Raw genomic sequence first — 24,448 nt, 5'->3', positions numbered from 1 at the left:
GCCCCCACTGAGGTTTTACCCCGTTCCGTCAGGACATCAAACGTTTTGATGTCGCCCGTCTTTATGTGGACGGTGTGAGTTTCGAAATTGAGGGACGCTCCGTTGGCATTCAGCCACGGAGCTCCGAGAATGGCGTCGTAGCGGTCAATGTTGACGACGTCAAAATAGTGAGTAGACGTAACCCTGTGAATGGTTACGGGAGTATTCGTGCCGTACATTATGCACGAACGACTGTTTTTGGTCCCCATCTGGAGAACCAAGGGGTTTGGCAACTCGAGCAGTGGAATGTGAATTGCTCGGACAAAATCTGGAGATAGGGCGTCTGTTTCAGCGCCACTATCAAATAGGACAAAAGCGTTTACCCCGGCGATGTTAACCTCGCCGGTGAGCGTCCACCTTAAGTCGGCGCTGCGGTTTTCAGGGTATTTACCCGCCTCTCGCGAGATTCTAAACTTCACGTCGAATATTGGCGGGATTTTCTTCAGAAGCTTGTTAGGCACTGAAGAACTCGTCACACTTTGCGTTGACGGTTTCCCCGATGAAGATTTTGGGACCGGTATAACACCGTCCCTCTTGTAGGTCTTTACTGCGTCGTCAACAAGCTCAGCTACTATCTGCTCATCAGATGGCAGTTTGTCTGCTTGCCGAGCAGACGCTAATTTAATGGAGAAGTTTTCGTCCGTGGGATCCACGAACGTCATAGCACCGACGAACATGTCGGCGTCCACTTCTACGTACTCCTCCTCCGCCTCAGCGAGGAGGTTGGGATCGTATGGGTCGTCCACGAGTTTATCGTCGAACGCCTCATCGTCGGCCATATAGTCCTGCACCTCTGCAGGATCTTCAACACCTTCCAGTTCTTCTACAGGCTCCGAGTCCTGTAGGTCTCGTTCGTCAGACTCAACCGCTATGTTGTACATGCGCGGTTTGGGCTTGTCGTGATTTGGGCAATCACATTGATAGCCTATCTTCCCGCATTTAAAACAACGCGGTTTCCCATCCTTATCCAAGGATGGCATCGATTTCGTCGCTGTAGACGACGTCGATTTCTCTGGTTTTGGAGCCGGCGAATAGCTTGCACGGAAGGTTGAGCGTTGTCCGCTCTTCAGAGCTGACGTGTTTCCCCCGAATGTGTTTTTGTACACTTTCTTGGCGGACAAAGAATCAGCAGCTTTTTTGGGTGCTGCTGTGGCGTTGGCTTGTTTTTGCGTCGTTTTTGACGCGGCTGGCGCTTGCGAGTCGTTACGATATGCAGAGATCGCCTTAATTGAATCGTATGCGTGGTCCAGGCGGAGCACGGCGGTCCACAACTCGTCTTTTGTTGTGTAGTCCACGGAAATGTCGTGGCGCATAACCATCTCCCAACGCATTTCGCCAGGGATGGCGTTCAGGAAACGTTCATTGAACGTTGCCTGGTCAGGAGGCGTGATCATCTCAGCTGCACGATACAGCTGGTTATAGAAGTGTTTGATTCCCTTCGCGGAATCGTATGAAAGCGTTTTGAACGCTTTCGTGGATGCTACTGCTGCAGACTTCTTGATGAAGGTGCAGATAAGGATCTCTAGTAGATCCCAGAATGGGGGGGTTACCCCGTTCTGCACTCCAATGCGTATATAGTGCATCAGGAGGTCTTGCGCCTCGCCTTCAACGGCGGTTGTCAAAGTGTGGACGTGAAACTCGTTGTAAGCTTCACCCTTCCACCCACACGACGACATATAGGCTAGCCAGGAGTGCAGCCAGTTGTGGAATATCTTCGAGTTATTCTCTCCAGACCATTTGATGGTCGGAGTCAGTCCCTGCATCTTTTTGAGCAGTTCTGGGCGTACATCTGCAGGCAGTGGCTGCAGGATTCGGACCTCCACACTTCGGCGTGCAGATTCAAGAAGCTGAGTCATGAACTCAGATGGATCAGGCACTACTCGTGCCGCCGGTGCTGCGTATGAATGCATGGTTGAGTCAAACAAACCGGGTCGTACAGACGAGCGGTTTGGAAAGTTGGATGAAGGCTCCCGTTTTGCTTCGGTGCCAAATAGGTCAGGAAATGGTGGGTTGGGCCAGGACGAGCCACCCTCGCCACCATCCTCGTCATCACCATCGCCACTCGGACGGCAGGGCCTTCATCCCGAGTTAGACCTAAATTGGTCTACACGCCTCTTGCCCCCTTCTGGAGCCGCAGGCGGTTGTGAGAATCGGTGGTAGTTATCCAGCACTTGTCTGAGTGCTGTGCCGTGGGACAGTCTTTCGGGGTCTTCACCGTTTGCCCCACGACCCACGTTGTATACGAATGCTGCGTCTGCATCCAGACGGGCGTTAAAGTCAAAAGTAGATTCGCTGAGACTACGCTTAGCGAAGATAGGTCTGACCTTGGCGGGCTGTCCGCCAATGTCATCTACACGATCTTGGACATAGATCGGGCGTTTTTTTCGTGCGTAATAATCGTACGGAACACTGGTGGCTTCCGCGTCACCGTCTTCCTCTTGTATCGTCTCCACAGTGGCCTTCATCGGCACTGCTTTCTTTCTCCCGTGGTCGGGAGGGAAATTACGCGTTTGAGTAGCGTCAACGCTTGGTATCTTCACCCCACTGTTCGTGGGTTGGGACGACAGAATGAACGGCGCGGGCACGAAGCCTGGCCTGAAATGGAATGGAGAAGTTCCACTCTCCCCTGTAATCGATGATCCAGCCAGTTGTCCTGGGTCGATCTCCCTACCCTTTCCTTTGGCGTCAGTGGTTACTGGCGCCATCGACGGGGTAGGTGGCTTAGTTCCACTAAAGATAGGAACAAAACGTCCGTCAGATTCTTGTACCTCGACAGACGCGCGTGAACTTGTCGCCTCTGTGACGACGGCAGAGACAGTGGGGATCCCTCCAGGTATGGGGACCCCACTGATTGGTTGACCCGTTGGATTAACGGGGACTACAGGGACCTCCTGGGGCGCTTGCACCTCCACAGCAGGTTTAGTGATTTGTTGACCCGTTTGATTAACGGGGACTACAGGGACCTCTTGGGGCGCTTGCACCTCAACAGCGGTTTTTTTCGTCTGGTCAGAGACGACGATGGGGTTTCCACCCGTTGTTGGGTTCACTGGAGGGTTTGCAGATGGGTTATCCACCGTTGCTGCGGGTGGCTTTGGCTCGTCGCGTCGAGAGAGCGCGAGGAGAATTTCGTTAAGTTTCTCATTAAGTCTTTCCTCCACCTTAATGATGTTACGATCTAGACGAGCGATGTTGTCGCTATTCCCAGAGATCTGGGTATTCATGTTACGGACATCGCCTCTCAAGTCGGCGATGTCGTCGTCGACTTGGTCGACGCGATTTCTTAGTACTCGCGCCGTTTCAGACGCGAGGGAGTGGGTTGGGGATGGAGGATGCGACACGCGCATTGGGACGAATGCCGCGAGAGTCTCCGCTGCGAGGGCTTCAGACGTTGTGACTTCGTCAACGTCTCTCATATAGGTGGGACATGTCTGAGACGCGTCCCTGGGCCCTTGCAGGCCCAGATCGCCACCATCACTTGAGGTGGTGTCGTCTTCCGCCCTATGGCTAGTGGAGGGGCCGGCCATGTTAGCGGGAGCGTTGGACGTGCTCCTGGTGTTGTATCTCCATGACATCCAGAAGAGGTGTCGAGTTGTTCAACAAGTTCGCGTGAGAACTTGATCGAAGTCGCGCGTTGTCAGGGGCCGACGACGCGCGCGTTGCCAAATGGGGTTTCAGCGCCGGTAACGCGGTGCCGAGAATGGAAAGAGAATAAGAGCGTAAAAAAGTGAAAGGTTATCTTACTAGTTTGGGGACGGTAATGTTCCGTTCCCCCGTTCGCCTCAGGCCTCAGTAATCCGTCTAAGTATACGCTTGATTTGGCTGTATATTGACGGGGTAGAAGTAAAGGCTAATCTGCCTTTTACAGCTACCCCGAGGGTTTATATACAATCTTATACATTCTCGGCACAAATAAATAGAGAAGCTTCCGCGACACTAAATTAGCGTCGCGACATAATTATTACACAACACAACATCAACTGATGTTGTGGGCGGAATATAGACATGGGCCGGGGCCTCACACAGGGACAGCTCCGAAAGTGGCAAGGTCCCGGCGTGCGGGACTTGTTGGGACGAGTAGCGGCTGTGCGTAGCGGCAATCTCGTCGCAGGGTGAGCATCCCCGACCACTTAGTCTGAAGTGGGAATGTGAGTTATTATTAGAAGGGAAGGCTACACTACTTGCCTGAAGTGGGAATGTGAGAAGAAGGCTACTTCTTCGGTTCCCACTCCAGCTGTTATTATATACATGCGGGATCGGTCACATGGGGCGCACCACGTCACCCTTGCACACAGCCATGGCTCTCCGGGTGCCTCCACAGGAGATCCTGAGAGGGCCCACTGTGGGTGCAGGGTGAGTGCGGCAGCGGTGGTGGTGATATAGGAATGGTGAGATACAGGAGGGGAAATGGGTATGTGCACCGGTGATACATTGAGCAGCAGGAAAGGTGGTCCATGTGAGAAAGAAAGAGAGAAAGAAAGAAAGGAAGAAAAGGAGAAAGGAAGAGGGAGAAGCGGTGCGGAGCGGGGGAGCGGAGCGAGGGTCAGGCGGGGCATGCCCTGACAAGAAGCAACCTTCCCCTCACACTTCCCACTTTAGCCTGAGTGGCCAGGGACCCTTGTCTGCTTCAGGCCCGTTGTTACGCACACCTGCATCACACCCCACCGGACCCTCAGCCCTGGGCGATATACCTGGGCGCTCTCAACCCCGGGTCGGTCCCTGACAATTGCCAGTCCTTACAAGCTTCCAGAATATACAATTTGAGACTAAATTGACCAGTAAATTATCAAGAAAAACGCAAAATACTTTTTCAGACACAAGTCTTTTGGGGTAACTCAATGTCTGTACTCATGCTGACCACTGTCTAAAGGAGTGGCAGGACTGTTTCCCACGGTGTCAACACACTTTACACTGATGAATAGCCCATTTGAATAGCTTCCAAAATTTATTGTATGATGGGAGTTCATGTTAAAATACAAAGAAATCTTGAGATGTTATTATCCAGGATCATCCGGGATTTTCATCTGGCAGATCCGGATTGGCCATTTGTCAGGGCATACACCCTGACCTAGCCCATACCCGCATCCACACCTGCACTCGCATCCACACCTGCACCCGCATCCACACCCGCACCCGCAACTGCACCTGGCTGTTGCACTCCCTGCACATGCCCTGTGCCGGATGCTCAGTGCAGCCGGATGGCCCGAACCTCGGGTCTTGGGTCTCATGTGACTTCCGGATATCTCCGGAAGTTTTCGATGTATTGTGGCCACTGTGGGAAGATGAGAAGTTAACTTCCTTCTCATCTCTGACCCACAGTAGGCAAGTTGTATATACTTGCCTCTCTTCTATATAGCATCTCTGACCCACAGTAGGTTGTGCCCTGGACAGGGCTGGTTACACCTGGGACTGTGGACCATAGGGGAGGGTCATGGGGACCCGGGAGTCGTCCCCTGACAGCAGAAGGAAGTTTCAACCTTCACCCCTGCCCACCTAGGATGTCCTGCATGGGCCGTGAGAGCCCGGACTGAGTCGGAGCCAGGCACGGGCCGAGCACGCGATTTTCGAGTGGCAGCCATGCCACGTCATCACTTCCCCCAGACCATTACACGTTCTTTACCTGTGACACAGCCACATTCCCGTTCCCTATCCCAGCCCCTTGCAATGCTGTCCCACAGATTGTGTTCCAATCTGTGAGGTTGAGTTGAGGGTCATCCCCCCGCTTCCCAGACACCTGTTAGACACTGATCCGGAGGTCGGCACCGAAGGTCACCGATGCGGGCCGCTATTGGCCGCAATGGCCGCAATGCCTCAGACAAGGCCCGAGGGTAGGGCATTTGGCCTCAGCAACTCTAAAGGGAGTGCTGTGCCCCCTAGCTGTCTCTTGGCCCTCATTTCGGACTCACTGGGGTTGCCTTGTTGGGGTCAGGACTTAGGGTCATGGTCACATCGATATTAGAGCTAAAGTACAATAAAGTATCATACAGGATATATATAAGGGGAAAGAATGAATGGGAGCGGACCCAGGCTGAAGGCCGAAGGGTCCGGAAGCAAACAAGGATAAGGAGCGGGGTTGGCTGCATAGCGGCCGGCAATGACCGAGGGTCAAACAAACAATAACAGATAAATAAAGGAAAGAGCGTAGGGCCGCAATAGCGGCGATGGTATCATAGCAGCACTGGACTCGGAGTTGGGCCAGAGTCGGGTGCGGGGATGGTAGTGGCCCTGTAGGGGCCAAGTGGGCGAGGTAGGGGAGTCATGCTGGGCACGGTGCCGGAGGCGGACTCAGGGCGGGAAGGTTGGTGTGGCTGTAGGGGAGTCGGCCAGGTGCAGGGGAGCCTAGGGGCAAGCAGGGGAGTGAGCAGGGAGTCCTCATGGGGAATAGGGCTGAGGTCAGGGCTCGTGCTCACACTTGCATAGCGGGATGTCAGGGACCAGTCCGGGGTCGAGAGCGTCCGGGTATATCGCCCGGTGCTGAGGGCCCGGTGGGATATGAAGCAGGCACGTACGGGGACAGGTCCGGTGCAGGCAAGTGTCCCTGAAGTGGGAATAGTGTTAAATATCATTAGAAGGAAAACTAAGCTACTTACCTGAAGTGGGAATAGTGAGAAGAAGACTGCTTCTCTGGTTCCCACCCCAGGTATGTTTATATACACGGTGCTCGGGTCACATGAGAGTTGCCACGTCGTCCCCATGCACAGCCCCAGCCACCTGGGTATCCCCATCCCAAAGGGATCCGCTGCAGGCGCGCGTGCTGGGTGTACCCGGGGGTTGTCTGGGGCATCCGGGGTTGGGTGTGTCGTGCATGGGTCACGGGCAGGTTAGTAGTACATCGATCAAGGGAAGTCATCCATGTAAATAGAAATAGAAAGAATAGAGAATGAGACGGAGAAGAAATAGGGAGAGGGGGAAGTGGAGGGAGGAGGAGATAGGAAGGGGGAGAAGGGGGTAGCGGGTGGAGTGGAGCCAGGTGGAGCCAGGTGGAGCCAGGTGGAGCCAGGTGAGGCAGGTGTGCCCTGACATGGGAATGGGCTCAGGCGGCATCATGATGGGCAGCTAACGGGCTGGAATGCATGGTCGTTGTTATGGAAATGGGATTTTCCCATTTTTAGCCTCTTATGGGCTCTGTACAGTACAAAGTCACGTGACATGTAAATAACAACAACTAAACCAACTATAATCACCCAAAACACCCGATGTCCATGTTATTGTAAACCCCACTGTTACAACATCTGTTACATTAATTGTAACATCTTCTCAATGTCACGGCCCCCTCCTGCACCCGAATGCTATAGAAATGGGCCAATTAGGCCCCATTTTTATAACAGTCATGACAACACCTCGCTGAACGCGCTAAGGAGACATAGCTGCCCGACTGCTGCTGACGTACTGGCCGAAAGGCACTCTGGAAACGGGGTCACCCACCCACTGCCAGCCTCATAACTGCAGATGCAAGAACGATGACCCGCTAGAGACTACCCACCCGGTCCTCCACGTTATCCCACCGCTACCTGGACACCTCGCTGAATGTGCTAGGGAGACAAAGCCGCCTGACTGCTGCCAATGAACTGGCCGAAAAGCACTCTAGAAACGGGGTCATCCACCCACTGCCAGCCTCGTAACTGCAGACGCCCAGGATAACCCGGACAAGACCACCCACCCGCTTTCACTTGCGACTGAGAGTCACGTGCACACGCAAGTGCCCTTTTTTGGATTCATGACAGAGGATGCGCACGAGAGGGAATGGATGCCACTGGTGAGGGTGCCCAGGATCCCTGCTATGGCCGCTTAGGCATGCGGCATAGAGGGAGGGTTGTGTATCCCAGCCACATCACGGACCTGCGATGGCTCACAGACCCGACTCCCTGAGGTGCCGGGCACCCAGGAGAGAGTTTGACTTGAGGATTCTGATGGAGGATGGATATGAGAGGTGATGGATAAGAGCTGACGAAGGAGCCCAAGGTTCCCTGCTGTGGCCGCTTAGGCACATGGCACAGAGGGAGGGTGGTGCTCAGCCCACATCACAGCAACCCCACTATCCATCCACCCAGACTCCCCAAGGTGCAAGATGCACTTGGAGGAGAGTTTTTTCCCACATGCGACCCCACATGGCCCAGTCTCACTAGAGATGGGTGCGATTAACTTTACTGCACACCCACCACCCCACCCCGAATTTTCTCCCCCTTCCACATTTTCCCCACCCACCCCTGAAGAGGAGCCCGGCATCCCAAGCAACGGACCACCATGCACAGAGGAGGGGGGAGGGGGAGGTTTTGTTAGGTTTAGCCACTTCGGGGCGAAGTGGCATTAGAGGGAGGGTGGGGTGTGGGGTGTGGCACCCTGCCGGAACCCCTGGGACTCTCCCATTAGTGCCGCTACCCTGGTGCTACCACACCCCTGACCCCGCATACCCGGAGGAGCGCAGCCCGGAGGTCAGAGTGCAGACATGCAGATGATGGCCCGGAGGTCAAGTGCTGCATGACCACCCTACCCGAGGCCGGATGCGATCACGGAGACGACACGACTGTAGCCATAGGGCATTGTAGGATGACAAGGGATGCAGGCTGGAGGTCACCAAGTCATGAGCAGAGGATGGAGGGTGCTGAGGACCCGAAATTTTTTTCCGGCAAGTCTTAAGGGGAGCCGCATGGACGGCAATGGACGACTACTTTAATCTTTTCTAACTTAGCTCTTATTTTTCATTTCATCAGACCCTTTTTTTACCTTAGATTAGTTTTGCACTCCCACCACCACACTATCCCCATTCCCGCTTTCACTTTATCTTTTGTTTTTCTTTCTAAACCACCTGAGGACGAGTTACCTGGGGACTAGGGCCACTTCGGGGTGAAGTGGCTTAGAGAGAGGGTGATGTCAGGGCATACACCCTGACCTAGCCCATACCCGCATCCACACCCACACCCGCAACCGCACCTGGCTGTTGCACTCCCCACACGTGCCCTGTGCCGGACGCTCAGTGTGGCCGGATGGCCCGGACCTTGGGTCTCGGGTCTCATGTGACTTCCGGATATCTCCGGAAGTTTTCGATGTATTGTGGCCACTGTGGGAAGATGAGAAGTTAACTTCCTTCTCATCTCTGATGTTACGGATACGGAGTCTCCAACGACCATATCCGTCGCATGGTCAAAGACTTCCCCTCTCTATCGCTCCTCCCCTCTTTCTCCCTTCCGTCCTCTATCCCGATACCCTATCCTCCTTACCCATTCTACCCCTTTCCCCCCCTCGTGCAAAGCTTTCCCCATTGGGGTTTTGGTGCTGGCCGAGGTTGTTTGTGTTTCGCGGGATTTCCCGCGACCTTACCATTTGTAGATAGTCACGTGTCTTGTACGGAAACCGCTGAAGGCGGTTCCTGCTAACTAACAACTGCTCTACAACTGTCTCGTGTACCGTCTTCTGTAACAACCCTCCCTGTGACTCAACTGAACCTGTGTGACTGTACAACTCTCAATATGTCTTATAAGTCTGGTTATATCGAGTCCTCTAACGGCCCTCGCCGTGAGAACTCAAGGTCGAGAGTCGAAGACTCTCGACATGTGTATCGTCCTATTGAATCTGTACCCTATGGGTCTTCATCACTCCGCTCTCCTCCCAGTACTCAACCTACGACGTCACCTCACGATCATGGAGATCGTGAATACTTTGAAGCCCGCCTTCCCGTGATGCCGGCACATTCGCTACGCGAACACCAAGTCGCCGCCCATCCACCGTCTGTTCCTTCCTTCGCCAGTCATCATGTTTCCCCGCCAACAGTATGTTCCCTTTGGGAACGCCAAGTCACCAAAGGCCCTACTAGTCAATCCTCATTGCACACTTATGACATCAACCCGCTACCAGTACGTTCGCACTGCAAATGCCAAGTACCCAATGGCAACTATATGAAGTTCTCACCCATCTCACAAGTCGCAACCTCACACATGGTACGCTCCATTGAGGAGCGCCAAGTACCCGTGGCTGACCTGGCTGTCCTGGCATCTCCGACTACCTACCACCAATCCCTTAATAGCTCACTACATCACCAATCACGATCGATGGGAATTCGATCGTCCACCCCCAGGCAAGACTGGGATCACTCATCGATTACATATCCTGTTATGGTACAGACCAGATATGACCTCACTCATCCCACTATAAGAACGGATCGAGGAATGGGGAATTTCCCCCATCCCCGTAACATCTGACCCACAGTAGGTTGTGCCCTGGACAGGGCTGGTTACACCTGGGACTGTAGACCATAGGGGAGGGTCATGGGGACCCAGGAGTTGTCCCCTGACACCATTGGGAGGTACCCCAATCTGGGATTTCTGATCCTAATCCGATCCTATCCGATCCACCCGGACCCCTACTTGCAAGCAAGGTAAAGAACTTCTAAAACCAATTGACCATCGCTTCACACTTCGTAAACTCATTGAGAACGCTCCTCAGCCTAACTCTTAGTAATTACACTTGAACTGAGTGAGCTGAAGCATCAGGGGTGATTTTTGCACTCACCTTCTTTCTAAGATAGACAACTTTCATACCTCGGTACTATGCCGGGATTTGCCGAGTGTGGCAGTGCAAGGTCACGAGCGGTCTGTTAGAATGGGGCGGATTCGGACGACTCCGGAATGGAAGGACCTCGGCCTCAGCGACTCATGCGGAGCGCTGTGCCATTGCTGGTTGTCCTAGGGGTCCCTAATTTCGGATCTAGCAGAGGGAAAGTCTCTTGGGGGAATTCATGTCGATTTCGGACTGAGGTTACAAGTTACTAGGTACATTGTATATAAGGAGGGGTCCGGAATCAAAAGGAACAAGGGTAAGATGAAAGGAGACAAAGGGAGATGGGAAGAGGAACAACACCGAGGGTCAAGTGTTTGACTCAATGGTGTTTCCCAAAGGAGGAATGAAGGGCCAAGGCCCAAGGAGGAAGGAAGGAGGAAGGGAGTCGGGAATGGCTAGCTGACTGAATAGAAAGGAAGCAGCAGCCCAAATAGGAATGAGGGAGATAGCGGAATTGAAATGGACAATGCAATAGTTGCAAGGTCCGGAGTAAGTCCGGAAAGTCCGAACTCGGAGGTTAAACTCCGGAATATTGGCAAAGGTAATTAAATGGAATGAGCTAACCAATACAATGGGTATAAGCGGAGGTGGGGTCAAAGTCCGAGGTCGGAGCTAAGACCGGAGGTTCCGGAGACGAGACGTGAACAGGATACCGGAGCGGAGGTCCGGAGTTGGGAGCATAGGTTTTGCGTACTCGTCTGGAAGGTGTCGAGGTTGGGGTCGGACCCGGAATGTTCCGGAGTCGGACCAAAGGTGGTGTCCGAGCCGGAGGTGGGATAACCTCTTGGGAGTCGGCAAGGAGAAAGTGATGGAAGGGAAGTAGGGCTCCGGAAGTCGGAGTTCGGAGTTCCAGGAGCCCGGAGCGGAGGTCGGGATTGTATGGATATGACACGGTCAATATTCCTGGTCAGGATACTTACTTATGATGAATGGAAATTTGAAGAGATTTGAGTGTGCTAGCAAAGCAGGCAACTCATTCTCAAGCTATTATGCCAAAGGGAACTGAGGGAAAAGGGGAATTGAAGGAACGGAATCTCCCATATAGCCGGGCACGGATAAGTCCAAAGAAAAAATAGAGTAGTACTCATCCAGCCATGGGAGCGTGGCAGCAAAACTCACCTGGCCATGCTGGTACACTGTTTTCCAACAAAATTTGCTATCAATTTAGGCCATTTCTACTTTTATATTAATATTTACATGCTTTTCTATGTTTTAATAGTCGAAAATGAATGGACACCCCCTTGGCTAGGTGGCACTATACCTTCTTGGAGTAGTCTCCGAGGTTATTAGGCAGTGCTTTCTGTGTACTGGCACTTGGGAGGGAAAGGGTATAATATGAATGGTTTCCTTTTCTGTACTCGGCAAGAGCCGTAATTCAATTTTACTCTATCCATGCGAGTCAAACTTGAAACCGATTTTTTTTTTTTTAATTGGATTGTAGTCAGTGTTAAAAGAGACGTTGATTCCAACATCATAAAGTATTTTGGGATTTATTTGGCAATAACAAAGAATTTTAAAATTCCGAAACCAGGGAGCTACAAAACTACACTAGTTGTACAGCTTCCTGGTGCCACATTAGCCTCAGAAGTGTTGTGGCAGAAATGAGCCGCAACGCAAATTTTGCGACAATTTGCATCCGGATAGTACTGAGGTATGAAAGTCGTCTATCTTAGCATTTGCATGCCACACTCCGCTTTTGCATTGGATGCTTCCCATTCGCCTGCTGCGTGATGTTGATCTGCTTGCCGACATATGTCAAGAGCCTCCTTGGCACTCTTGATAGCTGCATCCCAACCGTCCAAGCTGGGCCATTTCAGTCCCGGGTTTGAGTCCTCCTGTGAAATGTTGTAGTACTGTGTCAAACACTTGATATATGACTTGAGGAGAAGATCAAAGCTCGCAAATGAGACAAAGGTCCCTCATGAAGTCCGGGGCACTGGATTTCCCAGTAAGTAGTGCCAATGGCATTATGTCTTTCGATCCAGTCGGGTCTTCGAGTAAGCCACAGAAGAATGAAGGTTGACTGGGAGATTCGGTGTTGCGAGAGAACATGAAGAATTCGAATGCATTCCCATCATACAAGATGCCATAGACAGGGACCTGTAAGTAGGTATGCTGATTAGCAAAATCGCCAGCTGCAGCAAGAAAGAAAGACGATCAGATGGCTTTTCCGTCGGCGTCGGAGAATGATTCACCGTTACATCCGGCAATCAGCTGTGCGACCGCATTGAGGTGCTCAGTGGCATTCCCCACGGCCTTCTTATACTCGACGAAAAGGACGGTAATGGTAGGATAATGAATTGGTAATCGACTCTCCCTTTGCTTCCTTCCAGCTGCACTTCCGGCGTGGTACGTATGTGTAATCCGAAAAGTGGCATGAGGCAATTGAAGATCTATGGTATCGTCAGCGGCCGCTCAGGTACGGGATTACTGCTTATCACCGGTGAAAGAAACCGTGATCTCGTCACCTCGTTCCCATGAGCCGGCATAGGCCCATAATGAAAAAACATTTTGTTAATGTCAGCAATAATGCCCCGAAAGATGGTCATAGGGATCCGCGATCGGTAAAGTTCAAAGGACGGTGCGTCTTCCAGCCCCTGCCTAGGGTCCAGATTGACGTGAGGTGCCATCTGACTGTAATTCACTTTCGAGAAGTTGAGATTGGCTGATTGTGCTGAGAGTCTATTGCGCACAACTCACGATTTAACTTGGCTACTTCTGCGGACTGTTTGGCACCGAGGGCTTTTTGCAACAAAGCATCCTCCGATGCGTCATCGACTTTGGCATTGGGGAAGGACAAACGATAGGGATATCTCGGAGTCAAATTTCAAAACTAGAGGACAACGCATGATCTTAAAGTGGAGCGGGTTTCAGGATGAGCTAAAGTGGTCCTAAACTCTCGTTTCGGACACTACATATTGACCTGTTTTGACCACACTCATCCCCGTGGGAACCAATACAATCGTGGGGTATGCATGTCCCTCCAAATGGCCGCCTGGCCAAAGCTGAGGCACCTGCTCCATCACACTCGTTAGCGCCGTTGTAGGTGATGTGCGCGTCAATTAACGCCAGTATAACATATGTCACACTATAGATACGACTTCAACCCCTGATTGCGGCTCTACATCCACACATCCCGGTAAGCGCCCACAAAATCTGTCGATCCCACCCAGCTTTACCATCCACCGTTCCACAGCTCAAGGTTGCCACACACGATCCTTTATATTACTACAGCCATATAGGTATGAGTTGAACCTCTGATCGCGGCTCTACATCCACATGTCCCGTAAGTGCCCAAAATCTATCGATCCCACCCAGCTTTGACATTGTGCCATGTAAACGTTGTACTCCATTCCACAGCTCAGGGTTGCCATGCACAATCCTTTCCAGCCCTGTCGGCCATCTCTGCGCTCATAGAAAACTCCATTTCCGGTTAGTGTTCTCCCTGTTTGCTCTCGGCGTTGCAGCTAACAAAAACTTTCTAGATATCATTGAGGGCTCTTCTCTTCATCCTTAACCGCAGATGACTAGAGGTGCTTCATGCATCGCTAGTGAATCACGGTTACCGTGAAGATATTTGACTGACGAGGGCCAGAGGTTGTATTCAACACCGCTGGCACTCACGGTCATCTTGGTCTTCTTGCCCACCCCCTGCAACGCCAACCTCCCGTTCTAATCCTGCGCAGTACACTCGACATTCATACCCCCCCAATCAGCTCTTCTACCCAAACGGTGCATTACATCACATGCCGATATCCAAACTTCTAGTTCAGCGTTACTCGTGTATGGGCCCACAAGTCTCACTGCCTGTGGTTAGGCATTCCTGGCACCGCAGCAAACGTTTTGCGCATCGTCTTTTAACATCAAACGGCACTAACAATCCCACTCGGTGGACATTGTCCCTGCCCTGGATTGTGTACTGTCGATTCGTCCAATCCTTATTCGTGGTCTCGTACTCAGGTTTGGCTTTCTGGACATCACTCGCACACCAAGCGGCGCTTACACGACGTGCCAAACGGTGCAATCAGACATGAACCTCAACCTTACCCTTCTGCCACCCTCGACCTTCTGCACCCACCAATTGTGCCATCCAATCCATGTTAGTGGACTCATATTCACATTCGCCACTTGTGCACCATGCGCCCGAAACCCTGTGCTTGAGCGACTTGAGAAACGGCGGTGCAATTAGACAAGAACACCGTGCGCTCGCCACCAGCCTACCCCGTGTACTCCATACCCTGTAGCAAATACCTTTATAAGAGTAGTTCCAACGCTACACCCCTCTCTCCCCGTCATTGAGGGCTAACAATCTCGTTAAATTCCTCACCACCCTCTACCCTGTGTTGCATGCCACCCTTTATCCAGTCCGTCTTAGCAAGCCTGTATTCGCATTTCATCTGGATACTATGCGCACCCCATCTGGCGCCCAAGTGCTGAGAGAAACGGTACAATTTGACTGGGGCTCCCATCCGACCGACGTGTGCCCCACTGCATATTTGATAGTTCCAGCGCCATACCACTGCTCCACTGCCCACCAATTGCCCTGTTTGCCTATTGGTATGCGCCACAGCTACACACACTGACTGAATGTGCAGCTGACTGAGTATATCTTAGACTAGCCGTGCAACCGCTGCATACTTGTTGAGAAGAGCCTGTCCTGTTCTTTTCCATTCACCCTATCTCTTAACGGCTACATACCATGCCGAGGCATAAGCCTGTAATTCCTCGCCTTACTACCTCTCCTGTAAAAAAGTATCACCCGTATAATTTAAGCAAACCCAAAAAATATGTGGATCTCCTTGGTGGCCAGTCTGCACCTGAATCCAAACCCTCAACATCCAAAAAGAAAGGACATGAGCGCGTTCCAACTGCTGAAGTCCCCATTCCCCAGCCATCGCGATGCATTGAGATAGCAAACGCCAGTGGCACTGTGATGACCCAACGCTGGGGGCCTGGAATCGCATCTAGAGATTGGTGGCCAGTGCCAAATCGCCACGATCATGTAGGAAATGCAATATCAACAGATGCCAGCAATGTTTCGACTCCCCCTTCAACGCCGGCTCTAAAAAAGGAATCACCGAAATGGGAGGCATCACCTCAAGGTTGGCTGGAAGGTATCGCAGAACCCGCTCTTTCAAACCCAGACTCCGCCTTGCCCCCTACACCTTCGTGGTCAGCTTCCCAAAAACGGGCCAAGAGAGCATTACAAAATCCGCAAAAGCAAGCTGCATGGCTCCATTGGCGCCGCGATATAATACACAACGCACTGGAAATCTATCTAGAAGTAGAGGCAAAGAAGGCAGGACGCATACCCCTTGCCACCCCCAGCGAGACGTCATTTGACAGAAACGGAAAACTACAAACACCGGCAGTATCGCTGTGCTCTCACTGCAATGCATCTCCCCGGTTTCATTCACTCATGACGATCACGTTCTCAGGTACGTTTCCGTTCTGATCTCGCTCAACAAACAATGACCCAATGACCCCGGGCCAGGTGCCGTGCGGTGGATGTTCGAATATTGTGAATGTCCATCTAATACTCTCCTGCTTAGCATCATCCAGTCTGGCTACTTTCCGGGGTCACCTGTAATGCCTCAAGTTGCCTTCCATTTCGACGTCCTTTCGCTGTATTCAGCCTTACATGTGGACTCGTATACCCCGGCTGCCTCCTTTCATGCCGCTTTGTTTTCCATGTTACAAGAGAATGGCTACAAGTTCACCCACAACGTGAGATTCATTTGTTATTTGTCAGGAATTGGCACGTTCATGATCTGGCGTTCATATAGGACCCTTTTCTCCAGTCGTTTAGTGAGGTGATCACTTGGTTCCAGGCCTTACATGATTTAGTAGACGTTGAAATGGAGAGAGAATTCCTCCATCCCTCATCCCCTGCGGCACCCAATGCACCGCTATGGCGTTCCGCACTGGCCGAGTCCGCCGGGTCCATCCACGCCGTTCCTGCTCACAACGGAGATCCTTCGGTCGCTACATCCCATGGCATGGTATCTGTTGACCACGGCATCCCAACCTTCACAAAGACGTCACAGGATCTTCCGTTGATGGTCCCTGAGCGAGCAAGGCTCATTCGCAACCCATCCGACACCACCGCCAGCCCATACCTCCATGCGAGATGCCCCCAATGTTTTGGAGGTTTGATATGGGGTAGTTCAGCCAACAAGTTAGTCTTCTCATGGATGTCCTCCGAGAACAGGTATACTAAGTGTTTCCCTAGATGTCCTGATGTCATCGTCACTATGGATGGTAATATGCAACATAGGCAGTACATGTTCGTTGGAGGAGACATGGTCCTTCCCTGGAATGAAACCTGTACATTCCTCACCGATGCCGAAATTGAGGAAGCTGCCCTCCATGTCTCTGATGCATGAGCTGCATCTAGAGGTTGTTCGGAAGAATCTCGTCCCTCATCCCTTGTACCGGATGGTGCTATTGATGAATGTGAAGAATCACAGAGCCACAAAACATGGAAAACGGACTGCCTCGAAAACGGATACATTCCGTTCGAAGGGTCTGATGGCAACTGTATGCCGTCATGATATCCCCCTTTTCCTCTGCGATGTACGCACTCCAGGTGAACAGCAGCACTTTTCAATTGCCATGCTCCTTGCACTCAACTGCCAACTACCCTCAAACGCCACCATTGGATTAATGTATGATGTTGGATGTGTTCTCGATCGATCAATTGCCAAGGTATGACTTTGCATAGCATTCAGGTACAACCTCTTGATATACAAACAAAGTACAATCTCATTCCCGAAATCGCTCCTAGATTGAGCATCGCCATTTCAGTCTTCCATGCCTATGCACATCAATTCTGTTGTCAAATCGCATTTCACCCCAGGAAACGAAATGGGTTTGGAAAGTCAAACGGGGAAGGAAATGAGCGGCTATGGTCCTTAATTGTTGATACAATAGCACCTGAATGCATAATGAGTGTGAGTCTCACCAGGCCAAACACTGTTTGTTCAACAACCCTATCTTATCCAAGGTTCTCAGCTAAACGAATCACAACAAAATCAAGAAGATTGCAATCCGTGGCCGAGACCGTCTTGCTTCATTGGCAAGGTCCAAACTGGCCACCATTCTCCGTGAGGAGGTGCTTCTGATGGATCTTCTTAAAGATTTGGAGAGTGACAGGGGATTCACAACTCCTTTCCTTCGATCCCAGTGGGAAGAGCAAAAGACTTTGCAGCTCTCCATTCGAACTTGTATGTCTGTTTCCAATCCCATGTTCACCATTGACCTATGCTGGTTATGGTCTAGACAATGACCAAGCCGGAATGAAAAAGTTCACGAGACTTCTCGAAGCCGAACGGTCAGCGCAAGCACATTTGGAAGCATTGGATGCTGTAAAGAAGGAGTTGGACCGAATCAGCTTGACGCGAACACTGTCCCACAGCCCTATCAATCTTGACAAACATTTCCAAGCTGCTCAGCATGTACAGTTGTTGCACGATGAATCTCAACAATGCCTACGAGATCTGACAGCTCAAATTGGCCTGTCCGATTTGAAACCTCCGCGAAATCCGTCTAGCACAGAAAGGGACTATATGGAGAAGTACATCCTGGCCCGATTCCGCAAACATGCCATCCTTATCCACTTAGCCAAGTACCAGGACGAGATGAACCCTATTCAAGCTCGCAACAGCGTGGAGGACGACTCATTACAAAAGTTGGTAAGCACAACCCCGTTTGAGGTGAATGGTGATGTGCTTGGAGGCTTATCCGGTACTTATAGGCTACTCGAAGATGGTCTCAGTGTTCAATAGCGCAAAAGACCGTGCCCGCGTTATTTCCGACCAGGTCACGTGATATAACGAGCTTGTTGACAGCCTCGAGCATTCCGATAGGCCTCCTGGCTCCCGGATTCTTTGAAGCACACCAAAATGGACGTCAAAATACTGCTTAACATGGATCCCAGTGATGAGCAGTGGACAAACATGTGGGAGAGCCTGTGGGTTTCCAACTGGAACCTGGATGAGAAACCACCTGCCTTTATCGTCGATCAGCAGGTTCACCATGGCATAGTAGCAGTGCTGTCACTCGCTTGTATTGAGGAAGAAAAGCTTAGGCTCACTCGAGAGGAACTCAACGCGCGCACCTGGATCGTCCAGTCAGTAGACTCCATGATTCGGACCACAGACGATATTCATCGTATGTCCTACAATTCCCACAAATCACCAATACACTAACATTGATTCCAGCTCTTTATAAATATCGATGGCAACTACGCCTCAAGTTGTTACTCAAGTGCCGTGATACAATTGTGAATGGACCATTTCCTTGCATCAATCTGTGGCGTGCATCGACACACTACCTGCTTGCAAACCTAGAACATTCAGACCCCCAGGCTGCACTGAGTGCCATGGAGTATTCCTCCTTCCGCCTTCCCCCCCTGGTTCCGCAACTCTATCCTCAGGAACACACAGCATAGACCCGAAGACGATGCTGTAGTCACAAATGAACTAAGTGCACTCACTGGACTTATCCGGATGAGCCCAGAGCCGATGACAACGACGATATTGATGATATCGAGCCCTCTACTGACAGTGGCAGTGGCCCAGGTGATACTCTCGAACCTGAGATACCCGTAAACCATTCAGACGGTGAACCAGAGATACGACTCGATGAGACAATGGACCCCATTGACAATCCTGATCCACACACTGAACCTCTTACGGACTTGGTTCCTCCTCAAAGATTGAGAGATGCAGATAGTCCCGGCTGCAACAAAAGTATTGAGGAGAAGTTCTGGAATGAGAACCCCCATCCCCAAAGTCTTCCTCCAATTACAACAATCTTCAATGCCATCCGTTCACCCACCCAGTCCATCCAACAACAACAGCCAACCAAAATTTGGAAGGAAATAATGGAGTTGCTTCTGCCTCAAGACGCCAGAAAAGTAAGAATCCTCCCAGGCTCCCCAGTGACTCATGCCACTGATATCTCATTAGATAGTGAATGAGAGCAAAACAAGAGATAAAGCAAGATATTACAAACATATTGCGATCTTCCCTGATGCATTACCGACAGTCAATCGCCGGCAGCTGATACATGGAGCAATAATCGATGCCTACATTGAGATGCTGCAAGACCTTACAGACGAAAAGCTATGGGATATCCTCAAGACTACTCGCCCCCGCGTGATCATGTTTCCTACTCAGTGTGAAGGAATGAGGCATTGTATGGCAGTTCACCTGTTGGATGTATGTGGGAATGCTTACACCGATGGACCCTGTACTAACCAACCTTCAGTGAGCCACAAAGAAGGTCCGAACTGATCTTTTTGACGCAAGCGCTTGGACAATTCCATGCTACTCAAGGAAGTGCAGTCACTGGCTGCTTGGCGTTGTAAACTTCAAACAACGAGAGCTGCGCTATCTTGACAGCATGCCTCTCCAGCAAAACGCTCATATAGGCTGTCATGGTCCACAGTGGGTGTTTACAGTGTGTTCCCAAACTCTAACCCGCATCTCAGTGTCAATGATACCTCTTTCATCAGATACTTCAGGGACTAGTCAATGCCACCTGGTCGTTCATCCACCCTGATGATGAGCATGGATACAACTGGTCCAATTGGTCCACTCGAGCAGTCACTGTAGGTGTGCATCTCGCTGAATCGTGAACATCATATATATTAAAAGCCCCAGACAGAACCGCACCAATGGAATGGGTATGATTGTGGGGTTTGGACCATGGCTGACATTCAAGCTATACACATCGGACTTGATGCTGCGCCGAAAGACATGAACATCAACAATTTCGGGATAGGGTGAAACAACAGATCCTTTCCCTTCCTCCATCAACACCGTGTTGGCAGCCTACCTGGAGAAGCCTGGATCCGGACCTCATTCATGAACTGCGGTGCCAAGCTGCTAAAGTGGCCGCAACATTTCCCGTTAATTATTCCGAGCTCGAAATCGATCACACGGACTTCCCATTAGTGATGGATGATGAACAAGAACAAATAGATTTGACCGACTAGTGGAGTCTATGTATGATGGATTCGTAGTCTGTATCTACTTTCTCCTGAGATACTGAATCCTAACGAAGATGTCCCATTTCGTGATTCGTGAAAAACTCATGGGTATGAAGTTGCTCACCTTTTCACGGTCATCAGATCCGCTGTACTCAATCCTAGCTGGGTGTGAGTTGATTTGGATCTTGCTATTCACGCCAGAACCGTTTCCAGCGCCGCAAAGCAAGAGACAGCTGTTTAAACAACCACCTGTCCCAGCTGGATCGCGCACCACCACCAATGGAGAATGGAGCCATGATTGCTCATCCTTTGGGGCGCTTACAAACAGCTGTCAAGAGCCCGCTCAGTTTTCCGCTGCACCACGCTCCCTCTCTTCTTAGTAAGGTGTTTCCTCACTCGTGAATCCTGGACTAGCATCCTGCAGCTCCCTCGCAGCCGCTAGACCCAATTGCCTTCTGAGCCAACGATGTCCTCCTCATGATTCGCACCAATCATCACTCGCCCGCTCAATGTCTGCACTCTCAAACTTGTCACTCCACCTCTAGTTTAGCCGTTTAACACCACCAAGTGCGTGAAGGGCGAAGTTACTCCTCGGTAAGCCCTTACTGATTCCCTCCACAACGTAACCTCATTTGAAGGCTCCAAACTAGTTCGAAAGCTCCTTGTTCTTCATCCAGCACGTCCTCCTTTCTTTCCCCTTGTCGAGATGTCTGCGTTCGATGTGGGTCGGTTCACCATTTAAGACAGATATCACAATGCTGACAAAGAGGTGCGGACCCTATACTTATCATCACGAACAGGGCATCTCTAACCATCCCAACCTTAGGACTGATCATTTCGAATTTAGGTGCTCCAGGCATATGGATAACCAGGATCGAGCCAAAATCATTTGGAGCCCTTCAATCTTTGGGATAGCTCTGCCCAAACAAGGGACCGCCCACCATCACAAGCCCCCTCCGCAAGCTGAAGCAACGAGCATGGAAAGACTCTGATGCTTTTTCAGTCTGAGACATTTACCCCGGTGACAACCTGTTATCTTATGAGGAAAGTGCTTCAGAGGATGACAAACCTCAGCAACGTTCACTAACTAATGCTCAGAAGCTCAACCTCATCCCAATAAAGCTTCGTGGCTCCACCACAAACTATCCCGCTATACATCATCCTTGATTCTGTTGTCATGCTTGCTAGTGGCAGGTCCTCTGCCAGTCAACCCGTGAGACGGATAGTGTGTTCTCATGTTCTTGTGCTGGGCATTGACTCTGCTTTCCATAGGGTGTCCTTTCCATAAAATGACCTAAGTGATTCGTCCTCACTTACAAAGTACGATAAAGGGTGAACCTCCTATTTGATAAACCCTGTCAAATAGACCCCTCGCATCCGTTCGTTGTGTGCTTCAGCTTTACCTCTTTCTTTGATGTTCATTGTGCTAATTTACATCTACTTCTAGTATTTCCCCTGTTTGCCCAAAACATGTTTCTTTTTTGGCTTGCTTTTCTCCTACTTCGCCTTTCACCACGTGATATGCTGGTTAGTTCTTCCCTCTTTTCTTCTTTCATCATTGTACATCCCCGTGCTCAAGCATGAAGTTCTCGACCCGCGCTGTGGCTCTCGCCACACTGTTCCGACTGAAACTCTTGTCCGTTTGCACACACGATGTATAGTAATTCAATGAGGCTGAAATATGTCAGAACAATGTATTTCGGTTCCCTGCAAAAACACTCAAGGGAGTAACTTCTGGACAGGTACAAAATATTAAGAACAAACTTAAATGGCACAGGCACCTAATTAGATCTCTGCTTGAAGTCTATGAACTTCGTTCTCCAGTTGCATGCATCTTGATGCCAATATTGCATATTCGTCGATATTGATGCCGCAGTGGGGGCACTTTGAGGATTCTCCAATGGCAAGCCAACGTTCCATAGCTGAAAATGGATCGAATTCATCATCCATCTCTAGCCTACCTGAATGTGCCTGTTGCGGTGCCGGATATGGTGCCGGTTTGGCCTGTCTTCTCAGTACTCCTTAGTATCTGGTCTTGCCTATTATCATTATGGGGAGATGTCTTACCGGTTAAGTTTGTGGGCTCCCATTGAACGAGTGGCGGATATCTTGGTTGTAGCATTCAGGGATCCAAGACAGGCCCTGGCTCTCTTATTTAACGTCATGTTAGCCTACACTCTATTTCTGGCTCGATTCACGGTTTTCTCCTACGCTTTGAGTCTTCTATGATGGTTGCGTTGTTGCAATGTATTAGCCGCTCGGTGCTCATCAGGTGTTACGTACAATCGGGGCCATCCGTGACCCCGTTTCCCCGCAATATCAGCGCTCTTGTCCTATGGTGCATCATATCAGTGGTTAAAGATCTATCAGAAAAGGCAGGTTGCACCTCAGGATTATTCATGACAGCTCCACAGTCACGGTTATTCATGACAACTGATGGGGTCACGAGCCTGCAAGACCAAACACTATTTTCACCACCATTTATCTTTTCAAACATTTGTACCACTATTCTCTTCCTGGAAAAAGGCTAGCGCATATCCGTCCTTGTTAAGAGCGGTGGCCAGGATTATTCATGACCATGTCACAATTAATTCAATAGGGTCACAAGCGGTGCCGTTTTCAACACCATCCATCTTTTCCGACACTCATATCACTATCACCACTTCGCCAATATATTATTAAAGTGCCATCAGACAAGGTAGGTATCCCCTGGATTATTTACGACGATGTCACAATTAATTTAACAAAGGTCACAAGCCAGTGGACCCACTCATTTTCAACGTCATTCATCTTTCACATCACCCCTTTCCCTCATCATCAAAGGTGAGTGCATGCACATCTTTCTTCCCTCAGAGTTCCATCTTCAGGATTGTTAACCTTCCTTGACTTCTATACTCACCACATTTGGAATATCGAACGCGGCCCCAAAACTTGGCACTTTGAAACCGGACGTCAAACTACGGGCAGCTCGATTCAGACAGCGTGGGAGTGGCAGCCAATCATCGTAAACATAAGTGCTGCTTTGTGGTTAGCCTGCATACCAGCACCGTTTGATCATTGATCTCATTGATACCCTCTTCGTAGCTCCACCACCCTGCCCAGTGTCGCACACCTCTTGTCGATCAGAGGGTCCCAGGTCTTAGTGGACCAGGCGTATAACTGCATTGTCAAGTAGGTAACAATTTTACTTAATCTATTCTACAGTTTCCATTCGAAACAGAGGCATTGCACCCCACATCATGCTGGGCCGTTCAATTCAGTGGTGTTTGGCATTTGTGGAAAGCAGAGTGTTCTAGTGACTCGCTGCTATTACAGAGATACCAAACACCCCCAGGCACTCAGGTCGTGCGGGGTGTTTACACGCTGCTGTACCAGGGTGCAAAAGATCTTTCGACTGCATTAGTCGCCTTTACCTCCCTTCGTTCGGCGTCCTAGGGCAAAGCCCGCTGCTAGGCCACACCCAGCTTTCAATGCAGTCTCCAACCACTCAGGTCGTGCGGGGTGCTTACACACTGCTGTGCCAGGTGGAATAGGTTTCATCATTTCACTATATCGCCCCTGCTTCGCTCGATGCACTGGATATCGTCGAAGTACCGATACAAGCCTGCAGGCTTTCTACACGATTGGCCTAGTCACCATCGTATTCACCCCCTCCTCCACGCTGCTGCACAAGGTGCGATAGTTCTCGTTGTTCCACTCTAGTGCTTGTTGCCTTTGCCTCTGCTCCGCCCGCCATCCTTCGCTAATACTAAATCTTATTAGGCTTGGTTTGCAATGGGCTTCTCACTACCATCTCCCCCCTCCTCTTGTTATACGGCATTCCCATTTGTGCATATGAGCCTTGACTCTGCCACGTCGTCC

At 50.7% G+C, this 24,448-nt stretch overlaps 3 protein-coding genes across 3 annotated transcripts; 2 read left to right on the top strand and 1 right to left on the bottom strand.

The window, feature by feature from the left end:
- Positions 1-12,254: 12,254 nt before the first annotated feature.
- EI90DRAFT_3063095 (uncharacterized protein) lies at positions 12,255-13,613 on the bottom strand (the record flags this gene model as incomplete). Its single annotated transcript, XM_039060698.1, is given in 7 exon segments — positions 12,255-12,508; positions 12,528-12,725; positions 12,786-12,855; positions 12,903-12,983; positions 13,032-13,264; positions 13,291-13,351; positions 13,605-13,613. 7 exon segments carry the CDS (start codon positions 13,611-13,613, stop codon positions 12,255-12,257), a joined length of 906 nt encoding a protein of 301 aa, XP_038915007.1.
- Positions 13,614-15,289: 1,676 nt separating this feature from the next.
- Positions 15,290-16,976, top strand: EI90DRAFT_3125344 (uncharacterized protein; the record flags this gene model as incomplete). The annotated part of the gene is made up of 4 exons (XM_039063820.1): positions 15,290-16,028; positions 16,085-16,317; positions 16,377-16,768; positions 16,823-16,976. 4 exons carry the CDS (start codon positions 15,290-15,292, stop codon positions 16,974-16,976), a joined length of 1,518 nt encoding a protein of 505 aa, XP_038915006.1.
- Positions 16,977-17,121: 145 nt separating this feature from the next.
- On the top strand, positions 17,122-17,714 carry EI90DRAFT_2924204 (uncharacterized protein; the record flags this gene model as incomplete). The annotated part of the gene is made up of 2 exons (XM_039054850.1): positions 17,122-17,298; positions 17,349-17,714. 2 exons carry the CDS (start codon positions 17,122-17,124, stop codon positions 17,712-17,714), a joined length of 543 nt encoding a protein of 180 aa, XP_038915005.1.
- Between the last annotated feature and the right edge of the window lie 6,734 nt (positions 17,715-24,448).

Source organism: Cantharellus anzutake (assembly GCF_015039405.1).
Source record: "Cantharellus anzutake strain C23 chromosome Unknown EI90scaffold_31, whole genome shotgun sequence".
NCBI classification, from domain to species: Eukaryota; Fungi; Basidiomycota; class Agaricomycetes; order Cantharellales; family Hydnaceae; genus Cantharellus; species Cantharellus anzutake.
Note: the sequence above shows the minus strand (reverse complement) of the source record. Positions and strands in the feature narration are given on the sequence as shown.